This window comes from Rhamphochromis longiceps, linkage group LG18, assembly GCF_057381845.1.
Source record: "Rhamphochromis longiceps isolate RC_006_pf linkage group LG18, R_longiceps_female_GT1.1, whole genome shotgun sequence".
NCBI classification, from domain to species: domain Eukaryota; kingdom Metazoa; phylum Chordata; class Actinopteri; order Cichliformes; family Cichlidae; genus Rhamphochromis; species Rhamphochromis longiceps.
The window spans coordinates 18,066,904-18,090,103 of NC_140574.1; the positions used below are offsets into that span (position 1 = coordinate 18,066,904).

At 41.2% G+C, this 23,200-nt stretch overlaps 2 protein-coding genes across 5 annotated transcripts in view; both read right to left on the bottom strand.

Annotated features, from left to right (window-relative positions):
- The window catches only part of LOC146648069 (tensin-3-like), a 33,156-nt gene extending 27,273 nt beyond the window's left edge, over positions 1 to 5,883 (bottom strand). For 2 of the 3 annotated variants that reach the window (XM_085390373.1, XM_085390371.1), the window contains exon 1: positions 5,477 to 5,882. The gene's annotated coding sequence lies outside the window, so the exon portion shown is untranslated. Of the gene's footprint in view, positions 1 to 5,476 lie in introns of all 3 variants that reach the window. The other variant, XR_014908647.1, reaches the window with a different exon arrangement.
- Positions 5,884 to 6,610: 727 nt separating this feature from the next.
- Positions 6,611 to 22,502, bottom strand: dspa (desmoplakin a). Of its 2 annotated transcripts, none has more exons than XM_085388010.1 (24): positions 22,101 to 22,502; positions 21,013 to 21,097; positions 20,712 to 20,830; positions 20,319 to 20,460; positions 18,806 to 18,931; positions 18,368 to 18,427; positions 18,062 to 18,229; positions 17,859 to 17,963; positions 17,675 to 17,770; positions 17,457 to 17,582; positions 17,120 to 17,272; positions 16,875 to 17,029; positions 16,521 to 16,647; positions 16,209 to 16,395; positions 15,572 to 15,810; positions 15,209 to 15,390; positions 14,912 to 15,050; positions 13,931 to 14,124; positions 13,649 to 13,811; positions 13,402 to 13,485; positions 13,201 to 13,308; positions 12,798 to 12,896; positions 10,805 to 12,619; positions 6,611 to 10,406 (listed from the first exon to the last, which is right to left on the bottom strand). In XM_085388010.1, exons 1-24 carry the CDS (start codon positions 22,334 to 22,336, stop codon positions 7,185 to 7,187), a joined length of 8,130 nt encoding a protein of 2,709 aa, XP_085244136.1. In that variant the 5' UTR covers positions 22,337 to 22,502; the 3' UTR covers positions 6,611 to 7,184. The 2 variants fall into 2 exon arrangements, with proteins under 2 accessions (XP_085244136.1, XP_085244137.1); XM_085388011.1 differs by having other exon boundaries at positions 12,122 to 12,619; positions 22,101 to 22,497.
- Positions 22,503 to 23,200: the final 698 nt, after the last annotated feature.

A 23,200-nucleotide genomic window follows, 5' to 3' on the forward strand; every position in this document is an offset into this window, starting at 1 on the left:
ATATCCAAGCAGAGACACAGGAGGAAAAAGCCTTTCAGTCTCACAGCACTGCAGGTGACTCAGGTCAATATTTGACGCTCAAAGTCCTCAGCTTGTGTCATTGTGTACATGTTCTCATAGATAACTTTAGGGAGTGACTTCAATGCCAGATTGTATGACACAGCATACTGTGTTTACACAGCAACGGTCAGCAGTGTGTGCCACAGATACTACTCTTAGACAATACAACATATCGCAATCTTTTTAACCTTTTGAGCACGACAGATAATTAACTTCTCTGGACTGCAAAAAGACACACAGGAGAAGACTGGACATGAGCAATCTAGGAACCGCAGTCAGTGATCCACAGCAACAATGACAAAGACAAAGAAAACTTTCAAAGAACTCCGGTTGAAACCAGTTTCTGTAAATCCCTGAGTGACGGCGTGTCCCTGTGACCTCATGGCCATGAACTTCCTGCTATGGTGGTCTAGGAAGAGCCAGTCTCCCACTGCTACTCAACACATCCCACAGACTCTTCTCTTGCTCTCTTATCTCGGTATCTTAGTACGGCCTCTTTGTCACTTTGTACAGCTCAGCAGCGAGAGAGTAGCAAGTTGTTGCCAATTGACCTCATAGTCATAAGTTAGTGTGGAAAACCTAAATCCAGCTTGGTTACGGAATTCTGTCTCCTGCTTGTGACAAGAAATTTTCAAATTAAATGGGAGTAAAATCGTTCCAAAAATTACGTTTTTGATTAAAGTCTTCAATTCTTAAGCTTTGTTTCTTTCGTTCTTCATGTGCTCTTACATTTTAAATTAAAGCCAGTACTGATCTGTCTTTCAATTTAATTTCCTATCAGTGAAGAGTTAATTAACTAAGATTTGAGATCTAGATTTTTTTTCTTTTTGGAAAACTGTGTTATGTTAAATTTTATAAACAGAAAACTGTCTGTAAATGAAACCAAATCCCGGGTTAAGAAATGATTTATACTCCTGTCTTGCATTTGTAAGAGACTACTGTTCAACAGAATCTGAATCTTATATTCAATTTTTCACAAGCACACTCACAAAAACAGAAGCACATTGCTAAAGCTGCCAAAGATATCATCATCGCTCTTCTTGACTGAACCCAGTTGTTTGTTGTGATTAAATGATCCTGTCGAGAATGCGTCCATTAATTAACTCTGAGACGACTGCAGGCTACAGCCCATCACTTTGAACGGGCACAGTGAGGGAGCCATAAATCAGGGACAGTGTAGCCATGGCTTAAATGAACCCTCAGAGCGGAATGAAAGAGGCCATGTGAAGAGGTCATCACTGGTAGGGACTGTGCTGTGTTTTTGTGAGTGTGTGTGTTGTTGGAGGAGGCGCTCAGGTCCTCAGGTCGTTGAAGCTAATGACCGGGTTAGTTTATTTCCCTAGTGACTTTAAGGAAAAATTGTTGACTAATGGGAAATTAATGAACAGAAAGGCCAGGACTTAGGCTCTGCGTCAAGGGCATAGCAATGGGAAGAAGGCCCCGTAATATTTTGAAAGTGTCAAAGTACTGTGCTAACTGTGTGGAAGAGGTATCAACTTAACCAAAGAATGATACTGGCTCAATTTTCTGCAAGAAGCAGTATAATTGTATTTTAAAGCATAACTCTAACGTGTTCCCTTCTTCTTTAGAGACATAGCTTTTAAGTTCATAAAGTAAAAAAAATGAAGCTTTAGTCTGGCTTTGTTCAAAAGTTAAAAAAAAAAAAAAATCTGCACATTTTCCAACAAAAAACTAATAAATTTTTAATTATACCACCAAATTGAATAAGACTAAACAGAGTGAAAAAGGAAAGGTTTCCACCCAGTTCAAATGGGCGGATCTCTAAAGATGTGCAAATGTAGCCAGTATCTAAAAATGACATAACACGTGACAGAACTTCTAAGTAGTATTCGATTTTTCATATGAAACATTCATGTGTAGCGGCACTGCAGTAATCGGCATTTTCCTCTCAATTCTCCCACCCTTCACTCAGTCCACCGAGAGCAGCTTGCCCCAGCACGCACTAAAGATAATTGGTCTTTAATTTGCACTGACTGCTTTTGTTCCTGGTTTGAGGCACAGCATTAGCTCACAAAGACAGAATAAGCAGTACCAAGGAACTCAAATCCAGAGCCCACCCATGGCACTGTGAGAGCAAGGCTGGTAGAGGAGTGCGGGAGACGGAGAGAGATTCGAGGTTGCCAGGTTTTACGGTGAACAAGCTGCAACAGGTTTACTAAGGTCAGGATGTTGGGGGATTAGGGTGTGTCTGGCTCCCCAAGCTCCAACCCTTGCAGGTAGGTGCTTGATTAGGCTGCATTGCTGCTGTCAGCCACGTTCACACACGCATGACCATCACTTACGACTCATTCCAAATGCCTTTCTTACCTGGAACCTTGCTGAAATTGAATTAATCAAACGTTCCTTTATGAGTAATGAAATGTTGAGGAGTGTACGGTGAAGCGTGCTGGGATGAAGGCCTCTTTAATGGGCCACACCCGTCACCTGGCCATCACATGGAATCTTCCACTCTGCACGAGCAGGTGAACCATGAGATAAAAGAAGCGGCATCGTGGAATAGGGCATAAAAACCAATGAGGACCGTCTTTGTATCCAGACATGGGCAAGCCCTGTGGGTTAAATGACAGCCTGATCATGTGAGCAATGACCTCATGGCTGTTTATTTTAAAGTCTATTGTGATAACAAGAGTTGGCAAAAACTTTACATACTTGTCACTCACAAATAATAAGACTCTGCAGAGCCTCGGCAACTAAACTGATTTATGTGCAACTTTGTGATTAAGCTGTCTACAGTATCCCTAACTGGATTTTCCATTAGTGAATTTAATATGTAACGTAATATGTGCACAAGCTAGCAGAAGAAATAGGCTTGTTGAGATTAAAGAAAGAAAAATGTAATTTTCAAGTTTAGGGTGAATGCTGCATTTTTTTTTTTTCTGAAAACATCACTGCTACAATGACAAATAAACCCTAAGCTTTAAAATTTGTGCAGGATATGCGATTTTCTGAACTAATCAATGCATTATTTTCTTGCTTGTAAAAGCCTATTGAAAATATGACACATTTCCATTACAAGCCATTATTAGAATCCAAAACAAATCGGTATTACCTAACTAAATTCCCCAATGCATAATCAAGCGAATAGCTTGCAAATCACTAAGAAACAAGATGAGACGGAGCGAAACAAACAAAAAAAAAAAAAACAGCGCACATATGAAAGCAATCAGGGCAACCCTTCCCCCATTCACACTCCCAAATTGGTTCTGTTGGCTCAAACTTCAGTCCTGTGATTGACATGCTGCGGCAACAACCTCCATTTCTGAGACAACTCGAATATTTTCACAGGTCAATTAAACTGAAATGATGGGACTGAAATGAAAAAAAAAAAAAATCATCAAGCTTGCTTTATCTGGTACAGAGTGAGCGCTGCCTCAGCCAAAGTTGATGTGATAAACCTCAAAACTTCCCAGCACGCAGAAGTCCTCTATTAAATACCTATGGAAAAAGCAGGTACACATGCATAACACTGCTGTCTCTTTGGGAGAATTTGGAAAGATTAACAGCCTTTGAAGCTGTTGTCTGCAAACCTGAGTAACACCTAAAGTGCCATAAATGCTTCAGGAAGTCTGGCTGCAGGCTGCTGCCGGACAAAAATGTTTTCCTACACTGCATTTAGCTTTAATTCTTTCTTTGCCCTCTCCAGCAAGCAGAACCCATTTGTTTTTTTCTCCCTCTGTCGTGTGGCTGGAGTCTCCTGATAATATTTAGCGATTACATCTAACAGCCTTCTAATAACTCTGATACCATCAGCTTCACCATTCGAAAACCGCCATGTATTCATACTTGGCGTGAGTGTGGCACCATGCTGTGGAATAACATGCTCACAGAGACATGACAGGCTTTAAGAGCCCAGAGAAGGACAAGGCCACAGTTTGTTCTGGCCTTTTCCTGTCAGGGGCTCTGTATGTTTATGCTGTGGCTTTGACACCCATTCACTGCTGAAGGACTGAAATAAACAAGCCCTGAGAACTATTGAAAAAAGCCACAGACGTGGATGCGGAGTATTTTTAGTACGTTTATTTTGTAACTCTGGAACTCTAGCATGTATTTGTCTCACATTTTCACGAGGCATTTTGAAGGAAATAAAAATGACAGCCCTGGCTCTGAGCAAATCTGTGCACCCAGAAGGCTCCTAAAGCAGTCCCTAATTACCATTTTCAATCCCAGGGTCAGCGTGGAATGTGCTCCAGAATGGATTACGTTAGCACTCTCCCTTTTTCTATCCCCGCCACCCTCTCTTTTTCTTTAAAACAATTTTTGCCACTTTATTGCTTTCATACTCCAGGTCTCCTCTCTGTTTAATGACTTGCACATGTACAAAGAGTGGTGCTGTGACAAAATGAAATGCCCCACTGCTCTGTCTCCTGCTGGGATCACAGTGTTCTGCTTACAGTACATAGTCCCAACCCTCTGCCAACCCACCTGTCCAAACTACACTATCGGGATCCCCATTCATGTGTTGCTCTGCCAGCCCTTTCTAAGTGCCTCCTGTTACCAGTCATGCAAAATAATAATAATAACTCTTTGTGTTTCTGACTCATTTCTTTTCGCCTGGAGGGTTAGATATTAGTCATGCAACTCTAAATTAAACCAAATCTTGGAAGAGTTCAGCCTGTAAAATGCTCACAACAACTCACAAACTAGTTGCAAGAGGGTGTAAACGCAGGAAGACGTAGACTCTGTACCTGCTATCATGTAAGGACACTTGTGCATGTCATCAACAATGGCTGCCTGAGAATCATAGCCTTAAGGCTGCACATACCATGCAGCAGCTCTAGCTCAAAAGACAGACAGAGAGAAAAAAGACAAACTTTCTTAATCAGTCATGTCTCTCGAATACCTGTTCACGAGTACAACACCCCAAACAGAAAGGTAGGCCCTATCTCTGTTGAAGCTTTCTGGACTACTGGACGCAAGTCCTCCATAGTCCCATATGTTTCACATTATAAAAGGTCTTCAGCAGACCATAGCCCACAACAGCAAGGAACCCCAAATTATAGCTATTGCAGAATACAATCCACTGGGGTAAACGTTTAAAAGCTAAAAAGACTACTAAGCCTGACTTTAGGAAGTTTCAGTAAAAGGCATTTAAATAGTTCTATTTAAAAACATGATGTAAAAATAAAGACATTAAAAAAATCTGATCAGAATGAATGACTCGCTTGCCTGTTTTCAGAATTTTTACACCAGAGCGCGCACACACGCACACCCTGTTTCTAGCCAAAGTAAATACAAAGCATTGCCCTGTTTTACTCTGTGGACGACCTCACTGCAGTGTGACTGTTGAAAAGTTCTCCACAGAGTGGAAGTCTCATCCCGCTTTTTAAAGCGCTGACCAGCCCCAGTTAAAACTCTTGTCTTCTTCTGGCGAACTGTTTCGGGTAACATGCCTTACCTTTTTAAAGTGAAAGCAACGACTTGTTTTTTTTCGGGGTGAGTCTTCTTTTCCTCCTTTTTTAAGCAAGTTTAAGCTGTAGAAAGAAAAGGAATATGATAAAGTCCGGAGTCTCAAAGAGCCCTCAGCCGTCAAACAGGCTTACTGCGGGCTGGGAGGCTCATTTTCCTCTGCTGGAATGCGCTCTGTGGCTATTCGGAGTTTGCTTGGACCCAGGGGCTCCTTTCGCTCCTTTCTGTCACTGCTGGTAATAAAATAAAATCTTGCTCGTATCCTGAAAAAAAAGGGAAAAGCTGCTGCTGCTATTTCTCCTATGCCTCCAAAACACTTCCTCTAGTCCAGGCTACCGCTGCAGCCGCCACAAGTCCTGGCATGGGATAGTCCTCCTACCGCTCCGCCGTGGGTGTCTGCCTTCTTCCCTCCCCTTTCAACCTACCTCCCCTCGCTTTGGCCTCCTCCCTCTGCCCCCTTCCATTTGTTTGTTCTCACCCTCACTACTCATACACAGACTTTAACTTCCTGCCATCCCACACCCACATAATCACCTTTCATATGGCTGCTGTACAAGTAAATACATATTCATGACATAATGAAATATATAATTGTAAGAAATTATAACCTATCGTTTAAAACCTTTAATATATAAGTAAGTTTAAATTAGGCAACAACTTTTTAATGTTTCATAAAGGTACATTTTATTTCCTCAGTAGTTCACAGGTGTATTACGAATATTCAAACCGTTAGTTTTTTGTTTTTTTTTGTTTTTTTAGAATAGTCACTTTATTACATTAACATAGACCGAGTTCAAATTACACATATGATGATCTCCAGTGATCCAAATCAACCTCCTTCAGAAGGTAAATCATGGATCTTTCATGATATCTTATGCAATGTTTTTATTTATTTATGTAGTTTATTAACAGATATTTCAAGCCACCATCAATCAACTGAAGAGTGAAACTTCACTCTCAATCTGTGTAAGATCAAGGGTAATATAGTGAGTTGCATTTAAACAGGGATCCCAGAACAACTTTAGCATTACAATCAGAGTCATCCTTATAAACAATGCTGTCTAGCTATCTTCTCCTCATACACGCAACAGCTAATTTAAATGAACCAGGACAAAAAGGCATGTAAAATTCTGTAACAACTTTATTTTGATAGCGGGCAACAGCATTTTAGTAGCAACAATTTTCTACAGTTACAATGTAAAATATGTTGTATTGCAATGTAAAACATATATTGCTAAGCCTCAGGATTTCCAATTAACAACAACAACAAATGTTCTTTCAATAATGCATGAATTAACCTGTCATGTTCACACAACACAACAAAAGCGAAATTTATTCAGAGGTCATGTTAAAGATGAAATCAACAGGCATTTATTATATATTGTTATAAAAAGTCATCATGTAGTAAAATGAACTGAAATAAGGTTATATCTACTAAAAATCTATTGTGATAAAGGTGTAAATAGCACTCAGCATCTAATATTGAAACTTATCATTACAACCTGCAAACAAAAAAGGTCTAAAAAAAATAAAAAACAAAACAAAAACAAAACACCTCCCCAATCTTTTAAGTACAATACTTCTTTTTTGTTTTTTTGTTTTTTTAAAAATGGTTATAAAAAAAAAAAAGCAAACAAGCAAACTGCAAAAGACATGCTACTCTTATGTGATTAATTATTATCATTCTGTGGAGTGAATTAAAAGTGTGTGTTAGAACTATAAATGGTACTGCTGCTGGATGTAAAGGTCATAGTAGAGGTGTAATCCACACTGCCTCTACGTGATCCACTCCTCGAGCCGGTACGAGACCCAGCCCTTGAGCCAGAGCGAGATCCTGGGTTAGAGACATTGTAAGGGCTGCTGATTCCCTTGGTAGACACAGATGAGGCTTGCAGCATCTTCATGCCATTGCTTTCCTCCACCATGCAGCTGTCCATGGCTTCTTTGTAGGATATTTTCAGTTTAGTCTTGGGACAGGTCAGGTTCTTCTGGTGGTTCCGAGTGTCTTGAAGCTTCCGGGCCCCCTGACCATCTAGCCATTTTCTGCGGATAGCCTCTTCAATACTGACGCGACGTCCAGTGCCAGGTTCAATCAGGCCCCCTGTCAGGTACTGAAACTCCAAAAATCTCTGGCCAGCCTCATAAGGCAGCCATGTCTCCTTGACTGCTTCTGCCGCAGACATCCTTCTTTTAGTCTTCACATCCTCAAAGCCAACATAAGCTTTCTGGGCAGGTTTCAGTTTACTGGCCATGCTTTCATCAATGATGCTCTGATGGACAGCATCTTGCAGTGACAGTCTCTCACCAGTAGCAGGGTTGATGATACCACCTGTGCATGCCTGGGCCTCCAGCAACCTCTGTGCTGTAAGAGTGTCAACTATGCCTCTTCTAAGCGCTTCACTAACAGTTATTTTCTCCAAGGTCTCTGTGTCAAATATAGCCCCCACAGGGCTGTGGTCATCAAACATCTCAGGGGGAGAGACTGTAATAGATATACTGTTGAAGCGTTTACGGACAGTAGGAGAAGATGGTGTTGTGTGGGTGGGGCTGCTGCAGGTGATCATGTCATCAACATTGCTGGCTGCAATGGTCATTTCAAGGCTGCTGCTTCTGCTGGCAATTTCGTCAGCAAATTGGGTCAAGGTCATTGTTCCAGCACGATACTTATCCAAAGTGCTCTGGTTAATGACACCACGCTCTAGGCAGTCTTGAATATCATGTTGGATTCCAGTTTTTCTATCTACTATAACCAAGCGTGCAGAGCCATCTGACCCTGTTATAGTTATTTCCTCCCACTCACACTCCTGCTCTGACAAGTCCAGGAAAGTATCGTAGTCAATCAGCTCACGGTGGTAGGCCTCTCTCACTGACATTTCAAGCCCAGTGTCTGGATCAACGATTACAACCCGCCTCTTGCGTAGGACATTTGTGCGGCTTTCCTGCGTCTTCTGGGGCTTTCTCTTGTCTCTTAGTGGCAGCAGTAATAGACCTGTTTTTTCATCTTTGATGCACCTTTCCTTCAGCTGAAGATATGTCAGATTTTCCTTGGTATTAGGATCAAAGAATCCTTTTGTGTCATCCCCTTCATAAGATAAGATTTCATTCATCTCCTCATCAAAGTATCCTCTCTTATAGGCAACAGCAACATCAATACGATGGCTCTCTTTGGGGTCAATAATCCCACCACTGGCAATCTGAGCCTCGAGCAGTCGGATTCCATGACCCTTCTCAATAAGATCTTTCTCAATAGCTTGGAAGAGGGATATAGTTTTTCCTGTGTTTGGGTCTCTGTATCCTATTACTGCCTTCTCTGCAGACAACAGCTTGTTCTTAAACTCCTTCCCTATCAGACCCCTCTTGCTGGCGTCTTCCACTGTCAAGAAAACATTGTTGACTGGATCAACTATGAAGCCAGAAGCAGCCTGGGCCTCAAGAAGCTCCAACGTGGTGCCTCTCATAAGCAGACCCTCCTTCATTGCCTGATAAAAAGGTAGTATTCTGTCATTGGCTTCATCATAGATCCCGGCAATACAGGTAGAGCCATGGAGATAGGTCTTTAGCTTGTCTTCAATATCTCTGCTAGTGAGTTTGCCCTGACTGAGCTTCTGCAAGTCAGTTTCATCCAGAAGTTCAGATTCGATGAGTTCCGAGACAGAGACTTCACCACGGAGACCTTTCACTGTCAAGGGTTTTTCTGGACCAGAGATCAGAAGCAAGCCAGAAACAGGTTCCACTGTACACTTCATCCGAAGGTCATTGTAAGTTGTCTTCTGTCCAGTTGTTGGATCCAGATAGCAGGTTGGTTTTTTAGTCAGAGCCCTGTAGAGGTCCTCGTCAATAAGATTGCGGTCCAAGGCCAGATCTTTTGGTAGGAAGACACCCAAAACAGGATCCAGTATACCCCCAACAGACTCTTGAGCCTGGAGCAAGCGGATGGTTGTCTCTTTGTCTATGTGGCCTTGTTTGCAAGCCTGACCCACAGATAACACTTTGCCAGAGTATGGATCTTTGAAACCTGTGCTAGCAGCTTCAGCTTTCAACAAGGTATCTCTGTCTTCCGTGTCTACAATCCCTCTTGAACAGGCGGTATCCACAGGCATCTTCTCATTAAATGCAGGATCCACTATGTAGCCTGTTGCTGCCTGAGCTTCCAGAAGCTTAAGGGCACTCTCTGGGCTGAGCATATTCTTGTTTTTGGCTTCAGTGAACGGGATTTTCCTTTGAGAAGTAGATGTCATACCAGCAATGATGCCACTGCCCTTAAGGTTAACCTGGATGTCTGCAGCTACCTCGCTCACTGTCCGTCTTCCCTTTAGGAGTTCATCTAGAGTAGCTTTACTAATGATACCACAGTCGCAAAGCTGATGGGCTGTAACTTTGCGGCGCACGCTGTCAAACAGAAGCTTTGAAGGATCAATGGTTTGGACCTTCTCATCTGTCTGGGTCTGCATATTCAGAGTGTTGGGCCTCTGCTGCAGTCTGCGTATTTCTCTTTCCAGGGACTCCTTCTTGAGAGCCAGCTCTTTTGCCTCTTTCTCTGAGCTCAACAGACGGCTCTTGTACCTTTCTTCAATACTCGTTAGCTCCCTCATGAGCCTCTCGATCTCGCTCTTGAGGGAAAGCCTCTCTCGATCGGCTCTATCTCTGTCTGACTCGCACTGCCTAATCTGAGAACTTTTCAGCTCATACTGGCTCTTTATAGTGCTTAGCTCCTTGAAAATTGAATTTTTCTCTTCCTGCAGCTGTTGTTTGTTTCGACGCTCGGACTCTAGTGTGACTTTGATGCGATTGAGCTCCTCTTCTAACCGCAGCTGACGAGTCTTGTCCTGCTCCAACAGTTTAATCCTGGACAGAAAACTATCCTTCTCCAGCAGCAGCTCACTGTATTTGCTTTGGGATTCTTGCACCACAAGCGAAGTCTGTGAAGAGATAAGAAAGTATATTGTCATGTATGCAAGACATTTTCCCACATATAGAATACAAACAATTTAGATTAAATTACATGTCCTTCATTTGTTAGACCTGTCTGAACTAACGTACATATTTGTGCATACCAGCATGTTAGTGTTAAACTGTTTAATGGTAAGAATGAAGTTCATAAGTGCCATAAGTGAATGGGTAAATGAAATGCATAGCTATTTTGTAAGTAAGTAAAAACATGCAAAAATGCTAAGCTAAAAGAGGCAAATCACAAATTATAGACGGCTACTCTGATATCAGGCTCACTTTTATTGCATGTATACCAAGTCATGCAAGGAGCGCTTATTATCATTAGATGTGATGATTGGTAATGATCCGTCAGTACAATCAAAAATACCTCAATTGACTGCTTTTGGAATTTGTTTATTTCCGATTTAAGCTTTTCTCTCTCGTTGGTTAGGTCATTGATGAGACCCTGGAGCTCTGACGTCCTCTTGATGCTACTCTGGAGTTGGACATGCAAGGCTGAAATCTGAGTAGCACTTTCTCCATCAATAGCATCTTTGCTGAGCTTCATCTCATTTTTCTCTTGTCTAACGGTTCTCAGCTCCTCCTCCAATTTCAGTCTCTCCTTTGTGAGGTTCTGTGTCAGAGTCTTTAGCTTCTCAATCTCTGTGGTATACTCATTAAGTTGGCGGCTCTTCTCCTCAATAGTCTTATAAAGGCTTTCATTACGCAGGTTTAGTTCTTGAATACGGGTCAATTCCTGCTGGAGCTTCTGTTTCTGTATCTTCAGCTCAGCTGTTACACTTGCCAGTTCCTCCTTTGTAGCTTTGTGATCCCTCAGACTCTTATCCAGAGCCTCCTGAAGAGCCTTGAGATCCTGCTCATACTTTCTCCCAGAGGTGGAAGCCTCTATCTGAATTGATTTTAGCGAGCTAATTGTGGTGGTATGCTCTCTGCAAGTATGTGTCATCCTCTCCAACTCAGCCTCCATTCGCTTTCTACGAGTGAACTCCTCCTGAGTTGCCTGCTTCTGCTTTGCCAGCTCAGCTTCTTTCCCATCCAGAGAGCTTTGAAGTTCCCTGACACGGCTCTGCAGCCTGGCATAATTCTGCTCAGCCTTAGTTTTCTCACTGGCCTGCTTTTCCAGCTCCACTCGAGTGATACGGATCTCCTGCTCAGACACTTTCAGTTTGTTAATTGTCTCCTGATATGAAGTGTTCTTTGTCTTCAGCTCTGCCTCAGCTTGTTTCAGGTGATTTATTTCCAACTCCAGAGCTCTCCGCTTCTTCCCTTCTTCCTCCAGGTTAAATGTTAGGACGCTGATTTCCCGGGACTTTTCCTGATTGTTTCTGGTGGATTCCTTCAACTTGAGCTCATTCTCTTCTCTCTGCTGCTTGAGTGTTATCAGCTGCACCTCCAGCTCACTGCGCACCCTAGTCTCTTGTGCCACTGAGGCCCTCTGCTGGTTGACCTCCTGTTCTGCCCTGCTTTTCTGCTCCTCTGTAATAGCAATCGCCTGCCTCAGTCTCCTCAGCTCCTCCTCTACATCTCTCTTCTCAGCAGCGAGTCTTTCAAGTTGCAGCCTCAGCTCTGTTGCGTCTTCTTCTTTCTGCTGTGAGGCTTTCAGGATTGTGGTCTTGGTAACGTGGATCTCTGTCTCGTATGTCTGCTTAAGTTGATTAATCTCCTGGGTGCACTGTGTTCTTACCTTTGACATTTCAGATTCAGCATTTCGTCGACGTGCTGCCTCCTCCTCCAGCTGCATCTTCATCCTCTCAACTTCACGTTCCTTGTCTTTCACTGCCTTTTCTAAGTCAATCTTAGTCCAGCTGAGTTCTTCCAGTTCTTTCTGTCTGCGGCGAACAGCCCCTTCATACTCCTCTTGTTGGCTGTTGTAGCGCTCCTCTGCCAGCCTCCTTTTCCGTTTTTCTTCATCAAGTTGGTATTTAATACGCGTCAGCTCATCATTAAGCTCATGAAGCTTGCTCTGTGTGCTGTCCAGGCTCTCCTTGGCAGCATTAACCTGTATTACTGAGGTTCTCTTCACTTCCTCAGTACAAATGACTTGATCTTGTAACTGACTAAGCTCCATCTTATACTGGGCCATAGCATCCTCCAGAGACTTGTTTTTCTGGTTACGATCATTGAGGTCCTCCTTCAGACGCCTCAGTTCCTCCTCAAGCATCTCAATCTTGGTGTTCCTTATCTGAGGAAAGAAAGGGCGAAAACAGAAAGCACATCAGTTACATCCTGTCATACTCTCACATAAACCTCTTTTTAAATTTATCATTCATTCTTTTCTAATATTAGAATTTATTATTAAAATATCATTAATTAACAGAAATACTAGTTTTTAAACAACAATATGCAAATTCAGTAACCACCTTCAGCTCTTCCATGTTCTTCAGCAACTCCCCTAAGAACTTGTAGTAGTCACTAGAGCGGGTAAGTAGCTCTATATAATGAGTCTGTAGGTCACCTGCCTGATGAGACAAAATGAACAGATGATGAGTAATTTGGTAATGATTACATGTTTAAAGGACACAAAGAAATAAGGGAGTAACTTTAATTATATTATATAAACCTATAAAGAAAGTATCCACTGTTCAATTCAACAAACAAATGGCAATTAACCAATAACTCCAAAAATATACAACGGCTAACTTGTTTTCCAAATGTACAATACTAACAATGGCAATGCTCACAATAAACATAAAGTTAGAATATTAATAAATATGCATATGAAAAGGTGATTAGAGCAAAGTGTTTGAAGGCCAACGTCCATACCTCTTGTCTGACAGCAGAAGCAGGGGACTGCAGCATAGTTCTCTTGATGGGAACATTAAGAAGAGTTTCCAGGCCTGAACTGTAAGAAGCCAGCTGCAGCTCATAGTCCTGAAAACATACAACGCAACATAAACTTTCATTTTGCTGTCTAGTCTAGCACACTTTTAGATGTATAACTGCATTTTAAATTCAACTACCGACCTTTATAGAGGCTGCACATGTGTCTGCATTTTTCTGTACATCCTCTACTTTCTCTTTCTTTCCTTTGATTTCACTGTGAAGTGCCTATACATTAAAACAAAACAAAACAAACAGAGTTGTTGCTGAATAATACAAAATCCATGAAACACATAGCAGTAAATAGTAGATATTTCCAAGTCAAAATCAGACCAGGCCAGTTCAAAACAATACAAAACAATAAACATGATGTAAACAGAGAAAGACATACCTTCTGCTGATTAAGGTGGTCCATTAGGGTCTGGATGTCACTGATCTTAATGGTCTGAAGGGTGTCCTGGCGCTTCCTGGCATTGTCTATCCACTGTTCCAGGGAAGTGCTGCCCTGCTGATAATGCTTTAACTGATTCCCCTGCTTCTCCAGGTCCCACACTCTGAAGGAAAAGGAAGTGGAAGGAATGAAAGAATATTTTTAGTGTTGTTACCAGCAATGATGAATGGGCAAAAATAAGTATTGGACCAATATGAACATGGACGAATAATTCTACCATACCTGCTATCTATCTGTGATTGGATGCGGCGCCAGCGGTCAGTCAACTGACGCACCAAGACTGAGTATTTGGATAAATCTATGTCGCATTTGTGGAAGGAGTCAGAAATTTGACCATTCAAGTGCACTGCTGTAGAAAGCTCAGACTCCATAGATGTCAGCAGGTCTCTTTTCTGTTCCAAATCACTCTTCATTTGCTACAATACAGAATAACAGACGCAAAAAAAGAATACTTAGAACCATTTATCTAAACCACATTACATTTTTAAAACTGGTGCTGCACACTTGGACAATGTATGTCATGATTTTGATATATTAAAAAAAAACAAAAAAAAAAAACTTAACTTGAGACAAAAGCAGACATTGGCATCTGGTTATTTCATACACACAAAAAAGGTATCAAAAGACTAAACTCTTAATAGTGTTGAGTCAAAGTAAAATCTCAGGTTTTTATCACCAAAATGAACTGGTTATTATTTGATCACTGCTAGTAAAAAGGAGCCAAGCAAAATGATTGTAGATTTCGATCCCTACATGCAAAAAAGCAGCTGCAATGTCAAAACACTCCTATAAAAATTTTAAGTGTGCCATTTAAAATGTGTCATAAAGAAATGGCAGCAACTCGTCATGCAGAAAAATGACCAGAATTATAACATTGTTATAACACATTTTATAGCCTGATGAGCCATTTAATACTGGCTCTGAATTATAACCTTCAGAGCAACTTGCTTTCAAAGAAAGCTGAAAAGCTTATTAATAATACACTATTTTTACATCATTCAAGCCATATTAGTAGCCTATATTACTCTACCACAGACATACTGATACTGGAATATAGGCTGATATTATTTATTTACTCATGTATTTTTTGTTCTTGCCCGCCTAGATGATACAATTCTAAGATACAGATGGGAGCTCAGAGAAGGATTACATTCCAGCAAAGCAAGAGACAACACTTGTGAAAATATAAAATGTGCATCAAACCTTTAGTGTGAGGCGCTGGTTTTCCAGCTCCCGAGGATCCAGAGAGCTGGTCTCCTTCTCGGTCAGTCGGGCCTCGTGAACTTTAATGATATCCTCGACCTGGATAAGGCTCTGAAGCAAGGCCTTAAGTGCTGATAGTCTGTTGCAAAAATGTAGTCAAGACATTAAAAAATAATGTTAAGGATATTGAACTTGTGAGAACAACTACAACTTCTGTTCCTACACTTTATCACTTTTTTTTTTTTTTTTTTTTTAAAACAGCATTTACTCAATCATGACAGAATGGATATAACGTACCTCTGAAGGTAGGTTGACTGGAGGTCCTGCAGGCCTGCAAGTTTTTGACTGATTACATCTAATTCAGCGCGAAGGAACTTGGCTTGCTCCGAGTCCGCAGGAATCCCTTCCAGCTGCTTTGTAATCATCTCTCGGAGGCGCAAGTACTCATCGTAAATTGAGTCCAGGTCTTGGTTCATAGTCTAGAAATTATTATCTGATATTCAGTTAAATCAAATCTTGAAATTTCTTTTTTTTTCCCTTTCAAAATGAGGGTTTCATGATGCTATCATTGCTAATAGACTGCAAATTATCTTATGTAATACAATGTGAGTATTATCTATATTTTGTATATTTTATTTATACTTTATAAGAATAAATTACCTGGAGCTTCTGAATATGCACTGAGCACTCATACACACTGTTATCCCCCAGAGGAATGTGGAGATGACTGGTAAGACCGGATTCAGCCAACTCCAGCCTGCGTCGAAGCTCATGCAGACTAGTGAGCAGTGTGAGACTTAAGGAGGAGCTCGGTGGTGCAGTCTGGTTATTGGGTTTTGGGGTAGAGATTTTGGTCACCTTGACCTTTTCCACTTTTTGGGATTCTGTCTCTTTCTCCCCTTTATTGAATGACAAAGATGAATTTATTGACATAAAAGCACTATTTTCTTAAAAAATCAACTTCAAAGAATTGTGCTGGTTTGCCCTTATACAACATTCATGGGTGAAGCATACACCCTGGTCTTTGGTTTTGGATTTTTGTATTACACTTTTAACAATGGCTCATAATGACTAATACAACTGCTAAACTCCAGAATATAAACTGATTACAAAATACTGATTAAGATTAATATAAATGAATAAAAGTAATTTTTATTCATAGTTAAATCTGCTGCTCAAAGCCAGCTTTGCTAGCATGGTAAAGCAGGCAATTGTAACGAGAAGAAAAAGGTCATAACAATCCAAAGTAACAAACTGTTACACTCGTAGGAATAGGGCAAAGAGAATTTAAACTCACTGTACGCAGGCAGCTGGATGACCAGTGTATCATAGTGGGCCTGGGCCTTGTCAAAGTTGCCCTGGATTAATTTCTTTTCTTCTTCCCCAAACATTTCAGAACCTTGACTGGTACGCATGAACTCCTGGTAATGAGTCTCCAGTCCTTTGATGACGTTGCGGTACTCCTCAGGACGCATCTTTGACAGCTGCAGGACAATTGAGAAGGGTTAGACACAGCACCAGGCACGATGAAACAATGGAAACAGGAGCAAACAGAAACTTTGCTTATTATGAATGCAACATTTCATTTTAATGTTTTTTGTGATCTTACCATGGTGATGGTGAGAGAGTTGATGTAATCGATGTCTTTCAGGCAATACTGCCAGGAAATGAGACTCTTGATGTTGATGAAGAGTTGATTCCAGATGCTCATGATGGCTTCATAATACTGCTCATTTCTGGGGAACGGCACAAGCAAACAGTCACTTTTTAAAAGAAACTGCAAATGTAGAAAGAATTATGACAAAGTCACCACAAGGAAGAACTGGATAAAGCAAAACTGCAGAAAAAAATGCCCCACAATGCATCCAGTACTGTATATGAAGCAAAGCATCACATTCTATAGAACAGAAGAATAAGATGAGCTTCAGCAGGCTAAATCAATACGTGACTGAATGTTTCTTACTTGGTGGCGATTCCGATGCTGAGAGGGTTTGGCGGGGGGATGAGCAGGCACACCGAGGGAATCATCATGTCGAGACCTCCTGGCCCCGTCACAAGCCACTTGCTGCGCTGTGAGTTGTCCTTCAGGATGCCCTCATTTCCTTTCATAATACCTTTCTGAAACACGCAGATCATACTGAATTATACCTGCAAGATTTAACTCTTCTATTCTATTCATATGTGCGTGGGTGTAAAAATGCATCTTACCTGGTCTTGTTTAAAGTCACATAAGGCCTGGACCATGATCGGGCCGCTGCTCTTTTCCTCGGGGTTGCGAGGCTTCAGCCTGACAATAGACTTGGACTTGCTGACCAGACTTTGGACCTGCCTCTTATTCTCCATGATGCGTGCTTTCTCTGTCTGTGTGAGAGCAAATTGAAGTTCTTAACTGAGCTATAAAAGTTAGATACTTTCATGTAGTCTTTAAAAAACTGGCCTTAATGATTTCCATGTCACTTAAGAGGAAAAGTTTGAGTTTAGCATGTACAGGAATAACATTTAGGTTTTTCCCGTGGTATTGTAACCAAGCACTACAAAAATATACCTCCAGGTTTTTCAGGAGTTCGGTGAGTTTGTCCAGGGGTGTGTTCTTGTCACAAGTGAATTTGCTTCGAATTGTCTCGTGCTGCTTCTGTAGCTTCATATAGGTCTCATTGGCCTCCTTGAAAAACTGAGGAATAAAGGTTTGTTATTGGTTACATAAAAAAATACAAGGCTATATACTTTTTTTTAATCAAACCAGAGGTAGATATGAGCTTTTACTTGGCTGTAGGCAGAATTCTCTTTCAAATGAACATGGATGCATTTAGTGATCTGCAGAAGCCAGCTCCACTGGGTCTGTAAGGTGTCCATGTAGGCCTGTGAGCACAAATGGACATCTCAGCACAAAACTGCAGAATAATGCGCTGTTTGAAATTAAAATGAAAAAGAAACCAGAACACCTTACATCAATCTTATCAGAGGCAGGATGGCTGTTGGCCAGAAGGCTGTCTGATTTCACCTTCAGCTTGTTTAAATCTTTCTCCTTCACCTCCAGGTCTCTCATCAGCCTCTGTCACAAACCGAAACAAAACAGAAAGTAAGGACTCCATAATGCCCAGAGAACCAAAACACACAAGACATAAGGAAAAAAGAAAAGGCGATTCTCACAGAGTAGCTCTCTTGCTTCTTAGGGATGTAATAGTCAATGTTCTTGTCTCCCCAGTCAAAGATTAGTTCTTCCTCCTCTCTCTCGTTCACCCAAATGATGGCCTGGGAGATCTCCTCGATGATGTTCTGAAGCTCACGCAGCTGATTCAGACGGCTGTGGGACATTTTCTGAAACAAAGCAAATTTCAAATTGTAATAATGATAATGATGTGAAAACTAAAGACTCCAACAAACTAAAACATGTTTCTAAGAGGTTATTTATTTATTTAGGTTTTATTAGTATTGTTATTATTGGTTTTTTTTTACCATCATGCTTTCCCATTCTTGGTCCAGTAGGGAGAGGTGGTACTTTTCACCATTTGCACTCTAAAGAAAGAGATGTTTAATTTAGCTCCGTTTTGAAAATGCCCACAAAAATACTTAATGCACAGTGGGCATAGAAAGCAAGGGGTAACTTACAATACAATAATATCACATTACGCTACAAATGCAACACTTAATAACAAAACATTAAGTAACTCAAGACGGATGCATTATGGTATTCATTTAGTCATCTATTTTTCTGTTATTCAGTTAACTGTCAGATTGGCTCCCTCCCCTGAGTTTCTTCTTCTGCACCATTAATGCACCCCTAATGCAAAGAATGGCATGGCATTTTTATGTTTTAAAGAATAACCTTTGAGCTAAAACATAAGCTTTATGAGAAACTTCATAGCGTGGGTCAGGCAGAGGACAAAAACTTACCAGTTCATCTCTGGCACGTTCCACTTCTGAGCTCCTTTGAATGGAGCTGTGGAAGCTGTTGTGACTTAGGATTTGCTTTTCTATGGCAGCGGAGTCATCTCCCCATGGAGCGGTCTCAACCATGCGCTATAAGATGAAGAATAACAGTTTATCTAACATGCTAAACTACACACTGAACTGGAAAATAGAGTGTTATGTGGAATACCCAAATGCTTGGCCCTATGAAGGTTTATTAAGTATTAAAATGAATGAAATAATACGGTAAAATTCATGTCTTGACTTATTTACCTACCCTACCCTGTAGGTCCTCTAGGTGTCAGTATAAAATCATTAAGTGCATTGTTAAGCAACTATTCCAACTATTCCCCCCTGTTGAAAGCACTTAGCTTTGATAGGAGCTCTGCCAGCAAACCAACTCAAGTCAGTCTCTGTTCTTTACTTGAATGTTTTCTCTCTCTCTCTCTCTCTCTCTCTCTCTCTCTCTCTCTCGCCTCTCTCTTAAGGCTTTCGTTCTTTTGCCACTCCCTTTTTCTTTTATGAAAACTTAACTGACGCTACAGACAAAGGGTCTGACATTAACCAGCATGGTTTAAAGTCTAACAGGAAAAGGTCAACAAAGGCATGTACTGGAATGTCAGCACATTAGCTGAAAGCCTAACTAGCAGCACAAGGCCACATTAGGTGATCTGTCTCTAGCTTTGTAGCCATTTAAGAAAAGCAATGCATAGACTGATAGAGAAAATATGTTTTGACAGCAGGTAAATGAATTATGACACACAGAAGGGTGAGGCTGGACAAGCTGAATGAATAATAGGGTGTGTTTCTAGTGAGGTGAGAGGTCTGGGGAGGCCATTTTCCCACGAGCATGTTAAGAGATAGGCTAAACTGCCCTGTCCAATAGCAACTGACTCAGTGAAGGGTGTCATATATCACACTCCCTTACTTTTTGCAGCCACAGCTTTTTCACCCTCTCTTTTCCTGCTCTATTTATTTCTACCTCTCTCTTTCTCTCTCTCCCTGTCTATCATTGGCACTCTCTTCCCTGCTTTGTTTCAATCCTCCTACACCCCTCTCGGCTTCTTTCACTCACGGATCAGGTTTTGGCAGGTTTTGTCCAGATGGTTTCAGTTACGAGTGGTCAGAAAGCCTGATAGAAAAAGAGCACAACCTTGCCTTCCTCCTTTTGCATAAAAAATGATGCACACTAGTGCACCCACGTAGGCATGCATACACAAAGAGTTACAATTATTCAGCCAGAACAAACAGCTCAACTCGCACGATGACCCTAAAAGCGTCAGACGTGGATTCTGATGCTAGTAAGAAGGAATTGGTGTGCAAAAACTGTAATTGTGACAACTGATTTCTAAAGTTTTTGCATTTTTTAAAGTGGCACAAAGATCCCTGAAAGGAAGGCAGGGTTACTCTGCAGAGATCACGAGTCTATCCCATGGCTGAGTTTAACCATGCAGCATATATTTGTTGTGTTTATTGTCTCTGAACATGCGGGGCTCACCTTTTGTTGGGAAATCCAGCCCATAGCATCATTAAACAACTTCCCCCCCTCAAAGCTTCCACTGCCTCTATTTCGTCTTATAGTCACACTGCCCACAAGCTGCTGAGCAATAGTGCCATGCATGTGCTGGAACTGTTCGATGCTGCAGAGTTTTACAAAAGAAAGAAAGAAATACTTTGAATCTTTTAAAATAAACACTAATACACAAGCTGATTATAAGTGCATGTAATCACTAAACCCACATACATATACAAAAGTGTATTCAGGATTACTCATACTGCTACACAGTAATGAATTAATGCATGCAAATGCAAACCAACACAGTACACAGACTCACTCACACGAGTGTACACCTGCACTTTGCAAAGACAAACATACTGCATCCTGTTTTACCTTCTGAAAATACCATTTGGTATACGCAATTGATTCATGGTTTGGCTACAGTTCCTCAGCTGCTCGATGGATTCTTCAGCAAGAAGTAAAAACCTCTCAGCATCCTTCATGGAACCCCCCTATAAAATCACATAAAACACACACTGACATCTTACATGCTGCAAAATTGTGTTAAACTACTGTCACACCTAAATTAAGAAGACTTTTTTTTAGTATTCTATATGATATTTTCCCCAAAACAAAGGTTAAAAAACACAAGTCAAATCTGTTGGGTTCCGCGTAATATGCCAAAAATACTTACAGTCCGGAGAATCATGTTGGCTCTTTCCAGCTGTTCATGACACTGTTGTTGCAAGAATGCGGCTTTTTGCTGAATAGCATTTGCACTGCACATGGGGGGAAAGGATTATTATTCAGAAAACAATGAAGCAGTATTTATTTCTTTATGTACACAGAGAAAATTTGTTTAACATGATTGTAAACGACTCGCGTAACAACATAAGCAGAAGAGGTAAAAATGAAGAAAATGAATGCTAGGTTCTGGGGATTTTTAATGCTTTGAGTACACAAAGTTTCAAAGACAGATGCTGTGAATTGCTTTTCACGGAAACTGAAGTGAACAGACGCAGATCTAACTTTCTTGAAATAAAAAGGACTTAAAAATGACTAGTCTGCATTTTATTCCCGTCCACAGTAGTTATGGAGAAAAAAGAGCGATTAGTGCAAAAGGGAAAAACAGACGCTGTAATCTTTCAACTCCACCACATCCACCGCAAAGTATTTTTCTTTTTATTCCACCACATTATTGGAAGCGAAATAGCTCGACAGTTTTTGGTGCTGACATCACCATGAATTACAGTAGTGGGAGGATGTTTCAATGTGACTCGGAAAATTGCGCAACACGTCAGGATTACTTGGGTACGTATTCCTGGGGGAAATGAGAAAATGACGACCCAGGTAAGGAGATCGAGGCTGTGTGACTGACGAAAGACTAGTTTTAACCACTAATGCAGGCCAACGTCAACTGTGCAGTTTCCATTTTATGTGTGCTTGTTCTAATCAAAGGTGGGCTTCCAGTGATCCCCCCCCCCCCCCCCCAGTTATCTGCTTGATTACATGTTCAATTATATAATTTAAGAACTACTTCATCAAAATAAATAAATGCTCCCAACTTGCCAGTAATCAGCTGACAAAACCTTGCACACTATATAAACTAGTTTCGCTTTCTCCCAGGTAATTCCATTCTTTTCTTTTTTTTAATGCGTCACCCAAGACCCCGGCTACTTTTCTCCGTCGTATATGCGTATGCATTTCACACTTTACAATTACAAATACACCGGCAATTTTCCCACCACTCTCAAAAGCAACAGGTGATTTCAGGGCACTTACCTGATAGCACCGCCGCCTCCACCCATGCTAACTTGCATGTTCTGCCCTCCGACACCTCCGCCGTGCACGGAGTGCCTGGAGAAGGTGTAGGTGACTCCGCCGTCCCCTGCTTGGTATTCCCCTTGGAAGCCGTTTCCACCGAACACGTCGTTTCTGTAATTCGACAACTCCGGTCGTGAAGTACTTCTGCTCATGCCGCTCATGGGCAGTTTTGACTGGGATCCGTACAGACTCATTGTTTATGAGTTTGTTTTGGGTAGCTCTCTATATTTAAAATTTTAAAATAATAACTTTTTCGTTGTCTTTTTTCTCTGCTTTTCGGACAGCGGACAGACCTTGCGCCTCTCCCCGCCCCGTCTCCTGTTGCGCAGATAATGGTGTGTTGAGAATAGACGGAAGCTGGCTGCTTTTGGACTAAAGAAACCACACCTTGGTGTGTTTACGAAACACAAGCGAACACAGTCCTGTGTGGGAAGATAAGTGCTGGGCATGTCCTTTCACTCTGCAGAAAGTGCGTATTTTATGTTGTAATACCACTTGATAGAATTATAAAGTACAGTAGAGGTCCAACTTTACGCAGTAGAGCTGGGGAGGCGGGGGGACTAACCTGACTCCAATAATCACATAGGCTTACATTATATATTTTGCTATTCCGTTTATCCTGTGTGGAGTCGCTCCATACAATTCACATTTTCCATGAATTTAATTCTTGAAATGTTTTTGTGTGTGCTTGTGAAGCCTCCCTGTTACTTTATTGATCTTGAGGGTTAACTGTAACTATTTTTCTTCCCACAATTAATAGCTCCTTGTGTCCTCCTGTTTGCTCCTTGCCTCCCTTTATACAGACCAAAAATAAATTTAAATGAAAGCCTGGCAAGTACTGACAGTAATTAAGACGCAATGCAATCAGCTCACTGAATCCCCAGAGGAGTGCATGGAGGTTGTGGTTACATGAAGCATTTATCATCTTGAGTTCAACATTCTTGAGGTCAGAATGAAATTCATGTGAGTTCTTAGTTTTCCAGAAGTGCTGAAGAAGACACTTGTGCCTGAGCTCTGAAGAGTGAAAGGGTGTGAGAAAGACAAAGAGGCATAGTAGG